Source organism: Pteropus alecto, unplaced genomic scaffold (assembly GCF_000325575.1).
Source record: "Pteropus alecto unplaced genomic scaffold, ASM32557v1 scaffold92, whole genome shotgun sequence".
NCBI lineage: Eukaryota > Metazoa > Chordata > Mammalia > Chiroptera > Pteropodidae > Pteropus > Pteropus alecto.
This window is the reverse complement of record NW_006432447.1, coordinates 1,280,737-1,293,427: the sequence shown is the minus strand read 5'-3', so window position 1 is coordinate 1,293,427 and position 12,691 is coordinate 1,280,737. Positions and strand designations below refer to the sequence as shown.

Sequence of the window (12,691 nt, the reverse complement as noted above, 5' to 3'; positions counted from 1 at the left end):
TACCCTGTTTGATTCCCTAGGATTGGTGACTTTTTCATATGTTATGTTGCCTAATAAAGTGCTGAACATGTTGCAGGTATCATAATACCTAATGACTTGAAATGTTTTTATTTTCCTCTGTCATTCTTATATAACAGTTTTTCTGACTTCTTGGGATCGTATGTTCTTCCCTGCTTTGTCTTTAGTCTCATACAGCTAAATCTCTATATTTCACAAACTGATATTTTAAAAAGAAACTTGATAGAATAAGAGCTGGCAATAAAATTACAGGTTTTTCTCAACTTATTAGTGGCTTATTTATGCAACTAGACAGAGAAGGGTTTCCCTCTTAGGAGACAAGAACCATTCAACTCTTTCATGACCATGAACTAAGAGCGGATTCTCTTTTGGGAAAGCACCTGTGGGAGAAGATGTATTTCCAGTTATCTGGAGTTATGAGTCATAACTTCAGCTAGAGGAATCTGGAAATCAAATCACCATTTAAAACACAGTGCCGTCGTGATTATTTGTTAAATGAGTAAGTGGATGAAACTAGTAAATTTCTAAATAAACTTTTTTTAAAAAAACTGTATTTTTAAGTTAGGGGCTTGCTTTAGTGATGTTTGTATATATTATATGTACACACACATACATCTACATACATATTCATAAATTGCGTACAAAACTAAAAATCTTGGAAATTGTAAAATAGGGTTGTTAACCAGGAGACTACTAGTAAGTTTCTGGATGGTGGGTTTACTCTGAAAATTATATGCCAGAAGATATCTGTGTTTTTCTGGGGAGAGGACACAAAAGGTACATAAATACTAAAATTCTTAAAGAAGGAGATGAGTGGTTCTCAAAATACAAGAACTTCAGCTATAGGATGTATAGATGTATGTATGTACACACACACACACACACGGTGTCAAGCTGTTATCCATTGTCTTAACGTTTATATCTGGTGTGAAATCAATGGTAAATGGAACCACTTGATAGAATTTTGATAATCGTAAGTATTTTTTTGTGACAAACAATATTGAATATTTGTCATAACTGTATCCTAAGCCATTCCTGGTATTATATTGATTTGCCAGGAATTTGATACAATCTGTAAGTAAAATATATCAAGAGATTTGTATGATTTGGTTGTTAACCTAAACTCCTTCAGCAGCTTAAAGAATATTTGGGTGTTCCAGTTAGGCTTTGAATATGTATAGTCAGTACTGGAAGAATTTCTGTTTTTTCATCATTTTATATCTTAAATTTAACCCCAAAAGGCTGAAATACATTATTCTCCTAGTGCCATTTTCTACAAGATTTGAATGAATTATAAATGCTGTATATTCATTTACATGAAGATTTTGGCCTTCTCATGAGATTTCATCCATTATATTTAAAAGAAAGTTGGAAAGATTTATGCTTGTTGTGAGGGTCAATTTATTGATTTTAAAATATTACAAGTTTTAAGTCTCGTGTGTTAATAAATATAGTTGATGTATTTTCAATAGTTCTCCTTTGAATTACGTATTAATACAGTTGTCACTCTAATAAAAATATATATAGCTGTGTATTTTAATATTTTCCTTAAAATTACACACATATCTTTTGTAGTTTGAGTTGATAAACTTAACAAAAATTTTAATATGGTTAAAATTTTTTTGGTAACAGCTTTATCGAGATGTAATTCATATACCATAACACCCTTTTACAGTGTACAGTGTTGGTGGTTTTTCATGCCTTTCCTTTCCACTTGATACACAAAAATTGATATACCTTGACAGGAAAATGTTTTACCGTTTTCTAAAAATTTTCATATGTTGAACTGAAAGACCTAGATAAATCATAAGTGCAAGATACCCTGGAAGTATAATTAAGGTACTTGAAATGAAAATTCTTATTCGATAAAAGAAAGTGAACTGTTTTTGACTTTAGTATATCTCCATTGTTAAAGTTTTTATGATCTTTGAATAAATTGTCAGTCATATGCAAAACTATCTCTACTTCTTAAAACTTGAATTGAGGAAGGAAATGCTTTGTACCAACATGGAAAATAATTCATTACAATGAGAACATTTCTGTTTCTTCCTCTCATACTACTTTGCTCATTGTACTGTATCTTTCTCTAAGAGGTAGAAACACTTTAAGGAACTGCTGTGATTTTTTTGTGTGTGTGTGTGCATTGAAGCAGTATAAACTGTTTGCAATATTTTGAAAAAAGCAACTTTTAATAAAATCATTGCTTCCATTTCCCATAATTTTCAAGTCAATTTTTAATGTTAGTGATGTATAATATTTTTATTTGTCTCTTAATTGGGACTTAAAAACTCTTATTAAATGTAGATTTAGAACATGGGATTAGTCATAGCATTAAAGCATTGGGAAGATTAGTTTGCACTGTCATTGTATACCACTTTTTACATTGAATGTACTCGGTAAAAACATGAATCTGAATAAGTATTAAAAAATTCATTTGTATTTACCTGCAACTGAATTTTGGCTACTTCTCTGATTCAAAACGATCCAGAGAAAAGTCTGTCAAGGGGCAAGGAGAAATGAGCACTTTTCATTCTTTAGAATATAGAAAAATGCTTTATAAAAATGTATTTTTATATCAATAGGTACAAATTCTTTTAAAACATTTTCTACACAGTATTATATATAACAGTGCTGATTATACAAAATGTCTCCTCATATCGTTTTACTTATTTCCCGTAGGAAAAGTAGCCATCAAAAAAGAGGACTTGTGTAACCACAGTGGCAAAGAAACTTGGTTTTCACTACAGCCAATTGACTCCAATTCAGAGGTTCAGGTAAATATTAAATCTTAAGTGATTAGAAGATTGTCACACACAGAAATGAATGAAAAATGAATTATACTAGATCATATACATAAAGCTTATTATACCTAATTTTAAATTCTGGCGCCAAATATTATAGACCTTTGGGTAATATAATAAATAGCTAGAAGGTAATGCCTTGCCACATGAATTCAAGAATAACACATGTATGAGGAGTTTGGAGAGGTTATATTAGGTGGACATTTTTTTTCTCCCTTAGTTCTTTTGTTTGAGTCAAAGTAGCAAATTTTTAAAATTTTTTAGATGGGGAAAAGTTTTAAGGAAAAAAATATGTTTTATTGATTCTAACTTTGAGGAGAATCCCTAGATGTCTGTGATTTCATCTGTTCTGACCAAGATGCTTTACTCTATAATAAAAGAGACTTGGGAAAATGTTATTCATTCAAACTATGCCTAAGCCCGCCATACAGAACCTTTATTCCCACATCCACCCTTCCTATTGTTCTCCCTTTCTTTATTTGAAAGGGTATCATTACTCTTTTTAAAGCTCTTCTTTCCTCTTGCCAAAATAAGAAGGTCTTACAGATTCTGTGAGTAAAGATAGATGTTTAGCTATGTACCTTAACGTTTTTGTTTCTGAAAAATATGACTTTCTCTTAGAAATTGTTATTTCTATCTAAAGGGAATCCTTTTATGTAACCCTATTTACTTATAAAATATAGTTAGGATTGTGAAACCATTTCCCGAGGGCATAACTGCAAGCAGAATTCTTCCCCTCTAAAAGAAGCTATAATTTGCCACTGTGACTCAAACAGAAGCTTAGGACAAGAAAAAAGTGCTGCACACACACCCACAGATATTTGCAAATAAAGTGCCTGTGTTTCTGTTTCCTCATAACCTCTCAAGCATTCTCCTTGATTAAATTGTCACAAAATTAGGTATTGGTATACCAAAACCCTTTAAGTACAAAATGCAATTCAAACTTTTCCTGTTTATCCACTGTACCCCATTTTAACATTCTTTTCTCTCCATTTGGCAGTAACTGTTATTCACATCCCAATTATACAGTATGGTAAATGATCCAGGTGAGAGGCAATGTGATGAAGTGGAAAGGGTTTTAAACTAGAAGTCAGAAAATTTAGATCCTAATTTTCATATGTGGTTACATTATTGGCCTTGAATTTTATTTCTATAAAATGGAAATAAAAGTTTCCATGTTTACTCATATGAGAATTAAGTGAAACACCTTTCAGACTATTTTGAAAGCTGTTAAATGCTATCAAATGTAAAATATCAGTTAGCCACTAGTTGATCAAGTGGCCATTTCCTTATATACCTTTGCAAGAAGGCGGATATGAAAATGTTAAAGTACCTGTTTTTCTATTTAATAGTTTTAACAAAGAGCAATATACGAAAAAGCTTTTGAGTTTGAATAAATTAAACTTGAAGATTATTTTAAGATATAGTTTATTATTTAAGTTTATTATTATTTAAGATATAGAAAAAGAATTATTAAAATTTATTCTTTTTCTTATGATCAGTGTAAATTTGCTAAGTGATTTAAGGGCCCTACCTCTCAAAATGTAGAAATTCCTATAGAATATATAGTTCTTGGAGAGGGTATGAGAAATTAGTAGTGGGTAACAGGCTTTTATTGGATGGTATATATAAAACTCATTTCTGAAACACGAAAATTCTGGAAATAGTATTTAACTATTAGATATAACGTTGACATTTTTTATTTGCTATGAGTTATTTTCATGACCATGAGTTATTAACCTTTACAGCTATTTTCTCTTAAATGATACTTAATTAGTAAGATCTGTTCACTATTTAAAATAATTTTTGGAAGGAAGAGTCCTTTAGGAGGTGGGAGGAATGCATAACACTTTATAGGTTAATATGGTACCATTGGGAATATCGTTATTTGACCTTAAAACTGACTAGAAATACTAAATCAACTTTGTGATTCATACAAATCCTACTTTATTAATAAATTTTTTCACTTGCATAATTTTTATAAAATTCCACAAAAATGTCATGGAAATGAGAGCTATTGACGAAGCCATAGGAAAAGGCCATGAAACGATTGAATTCAGAAGGACTTCCATCTAATAATTACTGTTAGTAATTATAACAGTGTATACTAAGCACAGTACTAAGTACTTGAGATATATTATCTCATTTAGTCTCAAAATAATGTTATGAGGTATAGGTAGCATTGATTCATAGTGGTTAAATGATGTCTCCAAAGTCACAGCAATATTAAATGATGGAGCCATGATTACAATAGAGATCTTATCTGATTCTAAAATTCCTAGCCACTGTGCTTTACTGCCTTTCACTATTCTGTACTGTTGGTTATAAAAAGGCTTCAACAGAAATCATTAGGAGGGTCTAAGGAACATGTGAGTATAATAAACAGAAGCCTACTCAAATAAACTCAAAGAAAAAGGAAAGGGTATTAGAAGGTTCCTGGGGAACTTCTTGGAGTATAATTAACAGGAACTTCAGTTTGGCCAGAAAGAGCTAGGAAGTTCTCAGACATTTACAGAAAAGCTGCATCTTAAGTGGAAGTCAGTTTCTTATAATAATAGACTAGATACAGTTCACATAGTCAAAATTATTTTGAAAAGACTTCAGTTTTTTATAAAGTACACTAAAGTATTGGGTACTTGGTTTGTTTTGGGTTGACAACTATGTAAAACAGCTTGCATTTCAGGCTGTGGTGCAGTTGAAATACATACTGTATCTTTAATCTTCCACTCAATGAGCAGTAAATACTGCAAGAGGTACATGGGAACTGAGACCCACTATTGATTCCTACCTGTTCTACATTGCTCATTGACTGTAAGTACTTACTGTTTAGTAGTATTTTTTTCTTTCTCTTTCACTTTGTAAAGCGAATAGTTAATCTTTTTTCTCTATCTTTCCCTCTTGTTTTAATATAATTTCACTTTGCAAAACGAAAGGGAAAGAAAAGAAACACTAGTCTACGCCCATGCTATCCTGAACAAGCCCGATCCCATCTGATCTTGGAAGCTAAGCAGGGTTGGGCCTGGTTAGTATTTGGATGGTGTTGTAGGCGTAAAAAAGATAGAGAAGGAGAGGGAGAAACACGATTTAATACTGAGATTCCATTAAAGAAAGAAACACGATTTAATACTCAGATTCCATTATATTCTTTTTGTTTGTCTGATAAGACTGTCTCTCTTGCTTCTGTAAATCCCCTCTAATTTCTTGTTGATATCTAAAGAAAGGCCACGTCAGCCTTTGAGTCTACATGGCCATATAGCCCCCTCACTCTCCAAGATCTGATTCAGTTTCTGCCACAATTTAGAGAGAGAATTTGGCCAAACTTGTGTCATATATCCACTGATTGAGGGTAAAGTCACTGTAAAGAAGTCTATTTTGGGGATTAGGTAGGCATGTCCCCTAAGAAAGGGATGTGGGTGGAGGAAATAATTGGTATCTCTACTTCAGAAGGGAAGATGTTTGATTTCTTAGCTTTACCACTAATTGGCATTTGTACCTCTAATAGTTGCTAACCTATCTATAGTTGTTGGAAGATCTTGATCTGTGAAATGAGAACTTTAGTATACAGGATTCCCTTCAGTTTTTTTAGTAACATGAAAAAACATTATTTAGCCCTCAAATGAAAAGAACCCAGTAGAAGTTAGATGGGTTTTATACCAGAACATTTGAAAATTGCCAAGATCTTTAACCTCTTACCTGGACTTGCTTCCCAGATGCTTTATTATTACTTTCAAAAATGTTAATTATTTTCAGTTTTCTTTTCAAACATTCAAGATATTATTACTATTTCATGAGTGTAGTTTTCTACACTTTTTGCAGTTTTCCCCTCTGTATTGAACTGTTCTCTTCTCAACCCACTCTAATCTGCCTTTAGACCTCACAGTGGGTCAGAGGGAGAGCACAGATGGCTCTCACTAATACTACCCATGACATTGTGTTACTACTGTGTCTAGTGGACGTTTTTAAGTCCTTCTCTCACATGACTTTTCAGCAGCTTTTGATATTATTGACCACTCCCTCCTTTTTGAAGCATACTCTTCTTTAGTTTCTGGTATTGGTTATCATCCTATGTCACTTGGTATTATTTCTCTATATTCTTTGCTGTGTAAGTGAAGTTAATTTGAATTGTGTTGGTGCCTCTTCATATAAATCCTCTTTTGGCTTCAGTGATCTGCAGCCATGCTGTTAACTATTTAATCCTGGGACTCACAACAAAGTATTTTTCCTTTCTTTATTTCTTAGGTGCTATGATAAAGAACATGCCTTTACATAAGACCAATTAAACCAAATTTCTCCTATGGAGAAATTGGTGCTCTCATTAATAAGGGTGTTTGTCTCACACAACTTGTACAAGCAGTAAATCCAGATATACTGTTGTCAGTCACATCCTTTTGATGTAATTAATGTCTTTACTAACAGGGTTATCTTGAATTTCTGGATCATGCCATAAGTAAATGATTGATTTATAGGTTTTTTTGGTAATATGTCCTCTACTCTTGCTATTTAAACAAGAATTTTTAAAAAAGCATTGATTATAGCTAATAATACATACATTAGGGTATTTTGTACATGCCCAATTAAGACATTGAATGTAAAGATATAATTCATTGTTGCAGGTTGATTTTAAAAAATTATAAATTTATAAACATGAGATAGCAAAAGAGTGAACCTACTAGATCATAATAAGTACTTCTTTAAGGAGAAAAACTAATCTATCAATACCTAAATAAGAGATAGTAAATAAAACCTTTTGTTTTTCATCTGACAGATAGTTTATGTCCAAAATGATTTACAGAGTTAATTACTTCATAATGAATATGAAAACATCTATCAGAAATCTGATTTCTTTCCCCTTTATATGAAGAATTTTTCCCCTCATATGAAGAAAAATCTTCACCAGTTGAAATATACTGGGTTCTTTTATGTGGAAGAGTTGTTGAAATTTAGTGTTTTGTGATTAAAAACTAAAAAAGTATTTATACTCAAGAGGTTTTAAGTGCATGTATATTGCGTTTTGCTCAAATTCCTATATTCATCTGAGTTTCCCAAACAGTATGCAGACGTTCACATATCTTCTATATGGTAACAAGAATAACAATATAAAATTAAAATAACCACAGATATTTTTTTGTGAAATTTTTCTAAAAGTAATTGAAATAAAGTTAGCATATAAAATATTAAACCTTCAGACAGAACCAGAATAGTACAAGTTCCTAAATATGGTAAGACAAATTAATGTGATATAATGCATATATCAACATAATCAGTGCTATGAAATACATATAAAATAATGCCTTCAAGAATTTGGTTTATTTTTAACTAAAAGTAAAGAATATATTGCTAGATACATGATCTTCAAATGTTTTGTGACATATATAAAAGGTATACTATTTTGTCATTGACTCTTTCTTAGGATATTGGATAAAAAAGTAGTTGTGGACCAAATCATATTGCATGTTTATGATCAAACATAGTTCCTTGTCACAGTCTTAGAATTACTTATTTGTATGTAATGTCTATTTTTTCTAGTTGCTTTTATGATTTTCTCTTTATCTTCTATTTTCAGCAGTTTTATGTTGTACCTACATGTAGTTTTCTTTATATTTATCCTACTTGGGTGTTCCTGGGGGCTATTGAATCTTCTTAGCCTTGATGTCCTTCTTCAGTTTTGTTAAATTCTACCTACCATTTCACCAGTCCTTTTTTTTTGCTGTGGCTAATCTGCTGTTAAAGACATCCTCATTTTGGTTATTTCATTGCTTAATTCTGAATTTTTCATTGATATATTTTATAGTTTCCAGTTATTTGCTACATTTTTCATTTTGTTTTCTATCTTAAAATGTTTTTTAAAGAGCTTTTTTAACTTGTCAGTTAACTCCAATATCTGTATCTCCTGTAAATCTTTTTGTCCATTTTTTTTTTGTTTTTGGTGTTCTGTATGCTTAGCAATTTTTAATGGAATACTAGACATTGAAATATAAAATATTTTAGAGATAATTTGAAGTTCTGGATGAGGTACACATATTTTCTTTCTTTAGAGATTTGCTTTTGGCATATGAGTAGATTAGAGACAGTTTACCTTAATCCAGTTAGGGATTAGGTCGATTCCAGATTAGGTTTCAATCTTGGTAAGGGCTGGTCTATGTCATTCATTCTTGTTCTTCAGGCATAATCATTTAGAGCAGGAGTCCTCAACCCCGCAGGCCATGAACCCCTACTGTCCGTGGCCTGTTAGGAACCAGGCCGCAGAACAGGAGGTGAGTGGCAGGGAAGGGAGTGAAGCTTCATCTGTATTTGCTGCCACTCCCCAGCACTAGCATCGCTGCCTCAGCTCCACCTCAGATCATCAGGCATTAGATTCTCATAGGAGCACCTGTCTCTCTGGTGCCAAAAAGGTTGGGGACTGCTGCTTTAGAGTTTCCAACAGAAAGCCTGGGTGTTTGCCAGGGCCACTCTTATCTTGGTGGGCCCTGGACTCCAATTTTCATCTGCCCAGCACCATGAGACTGTGGAAAGCTTTGATTAAGCTTAGCATCTTGGGCCACTGCTGCAATTAGGTAATCCCATTTAACAAGCTTCTTTGGATACCCTTCTGGCAACTTCTATTTTATATCTCATTGGCCAGAACTGTATCATATAGCTATCCTTAGCCACTATCCTTGGCTTCAAAGGAGACTAGGAAATGTTTACCTAACCTTATAACTGCTCTCTCAAAAAACAACAACAAAAAAACTTGTTTTCTTGCAATCCAAATCCACAAAATGATGACGGATGTAAGTAAAACCGAACTTTTGAGTGACTGTAGTAAGGAATATTAAATAATTTTTCTAAAATGTTCACAGATTTAGGTTTCCGACACTGAAAAGTAGCTTCAAATAATTTTTAGAACTTTTCATTTTTCTTTATTAAAATGCAGCACACATTGGTAGTAGAAACTTTAAAAATCTAGGTGAGCAAAAAAAAAAAATCTGAAATCCTACCAACGAAAGGTAACTTCTGGTAATTTTATATAGTAATATTTAGTATAGTTTATTTTTACAAATTAACATTATATTATACATCTTATTTTGTAACTTGTTTCTTTTACTAGGTATTATGTACATATCTCCATGTTAAGGTAGTGTTTTACAATTTAGAAGTTATAATTTCCTTAATTTAAAAACTCATAATCCTTTTTAATTTTAGTATTCCACACTAATAGTATGTGTCTTATGTCTATCTGTTCTGTCTCCACTCTTTTCTTGACCAGATTAATGCACAATTATGTTACTGTTGAGTAATACCAGTGTAACAGCCCGTGTTGAGTAGTGAACTTATTAGGTAGGCTCTGACTCAGTGATAATGATTCCTGGTAGAATCTCATTAAATATCTTTTGATTTCTAGGCTTGACTTGATACAGTGCTGTAATTTTTAATTGTGGATGAAATTATTATACTACTTCTGTACTCTATTTTAATGGTTTTTATTGTCTTAGAAAGAGAGTAGATTCTAGATATTTCCTGAGAGACAGTTGGGAGTGCCTTGTTAGCATACAATTTCTACCATAAAATGCATACACGTTAAAATAGTAAAACCGCTTTGAGATGCAAATGTTGGTGCGGTTGGCTAGGCTCACTCACTAGCTAAGTGACATTCATGGCATGACAGCAAACATTCAAAATTCTAGTTGAGTAATATTACAAATTACTACAGATCATTGACTTCTTCAAGGTCACTGTTGTATAGCAGGGGTTGTGAATATTAAGTGCAGGACTAACAAGACTTATTTTTATAAATATTTATGCCTAGATTTTTAGTGGAAGGTTGGCTTCATTTACTTCTAAATCCACCTAACTTCTAAGTTTACTACCAATGATGCCTTTCTTTAGAGCTTAGCTTTCTCATGCAAACTTTTCTGTTGAGATCCATCAATATTTATTACTCATCATTTATTGTCTTACCCTGAGCTTCAGATTCACTCTTGTATAACAAATCTCCATAAAATAGGCTGATTTAGGTTAGATTTCTGTGAAGAATGTCCGAAAGGGATTGTTCCAAGAAAGAACAGTGACTAGATAATGAATTTTCTTACTTCTGATGAAATTACATATGTCATCAAACCCTAGACATCACACCCCTGAAATCTCCACTTGGCACCGTGGAAATTGTCTTGTCAGCTGGGTGGAGGTAATCTATCAGTGATTCTTAACCAGTTCAGAATTGCTCATCACCAGTGGCACAGTAGAAATATCAAGCTCTAGATTATATTGTTCCTAAGCCTTTGTTTCTTAAGAAGTTGGTAATTTGCTTTAAATTTATACTACTCAGTTTTTTAAAAATCTATTAACAACTGTTTTAAAAAGAACTCCTTTGTTTTCAGTATCCCATTTTTTCATCATTGCTCTTGGCCATATATTGTTCTTTTGTTTATTGTCTCCCCAACTAGAATGTGAGCTTCTTATACGCAGTGACTGTGTGTTATACATCTGTGGATTCCTACCCACTCCCACAGTGCCTCCTAAAATATAGTAGATATTCTATAAATCTTTATTATTTAAGAAAAGCAAATGTTGACAAATTGTCTTACCAGCTTTAACTTAGCTTTATTGTTTTAAATGGTATGATTTCTGTCTTTTAATGATACTGACTCTGTCCTTATTAATGGTTTGTCTTTTCTGGAGAAAAACATTCTGTATTTTATAATTTGCTTAAATTTCCTAAGTTTCCTGAAATGTGTTATCTTTCTTTGTAATTCCTGATAATCAAAATACATAAATATTTGTTGAAGTAGGCATAAAATTCTTAGATTTGAATACCATGTTTGATACAGCATTTTACTACTTCTTTCAGATTTTGATCTATGTTGTTGGTTATTAGTCATTTAACAGGTGCTTGATGTGGGCAAAGCCATGTGCTAGGGATCACTAATAGTGCATAATGAAATATTATGAGTACCATTTGTAGAAGTATATACTTTTAATTTTTTGTCAACCAAATAGACTACTCAGTTTATAATATTTTTTGTCATTCTAGGGTAAAGTTCACCTTGAATTAAAACTGAATGAACTGATAACAGAGAATGGAACTGTGTGCCAGCAGCTGCTTGTACAGTAAGCATGTTTCTTTTACCAAAATCAACTAGAAATAATTTTCCATTTTGTATTCTTTGAATCTTAAGCCAATTGCTTATTTTAAATACTTAAGAAACTTTTTCAGAAATGAAACTGCTATGACATTCCTTTATTAATTTGATTTCCAGTTTGTTTTCTTATCTAGTCTACTCAGGTTATGATTAGTGATTAGTTATTAATTCATTCAACCAATATTTACTATTGAATGTGGGTTAAATGTTAGATCTAGGCAATAGAGTATTATAGGATCACAGATGAAGCATGTCTATCTGGGCAGGGAGGAAGTGGAAAGGCTGGCTTCCTAGTGGAGGCCTCTAGGCATTAGGGACCTTGGGACTAAATCTAAATGCCTACCTTGAGAGTCCCAGTATTGATTCTTACTTACTTTGAATTCCTTTTTTCCTCTTTTGCCCTCAAGTCATTTTTTATCACCCAAACTCTACTCTTGTAACAGTTCTGGGAGTCTGTTCTAGCCCAGAACCCCTGCCTTTTCCCTCGCACCCAAATCCTCTCTCTCTGTTATCAGCAAGCTACCCAAAATCCCTGACTTCTGAATGTTTTCTCTATCTTTGTCTTAACTGATACTTGAATATCCCAGGAGATACTGTTTTTTCTACTGCTTTTTCAATTAGAGACTGTTTTTCCTACCCTACCCACATACATTAAAGCCAGGGAATAGGATTAGGATAAATGTTACTCTCTTATTGCTATACCAGGCTATAATTTATTCTTTTAATATGAACACCGCAGTTCTTTTGAAGCAT

The 12,691-nt window shown here is 32.5% G+C and overlaps 1 protein-coding gene across 2 annotated transcripts in view; it reads left to right on the top strand.

Annotated features, from left to right (window-relative positions):
* The window catches only part of RASA2 (RAS p21 protein activator 2), a 95,193-nt gene that overhangs the window by 28,619 nt on the left and 53,883 nt on the right, over nt 1–12,691 (top strand). For both annotated transcript variants that reach the window (XM_006907186.3, XM_015585847.2), the window contains exons 4-5: nt 2,698–2,792; nt 11,830–11,906. In XM_006907186.3, the coding sequence (XP_006907248.2) occupies nt 2,698–2,792; nt 11,830–11,906 (172 nt within the window). The remainder of the gene's footprint in view (nt 1–2,697; nt 2,793–11,829; nt 11,907–12,691) is intronic.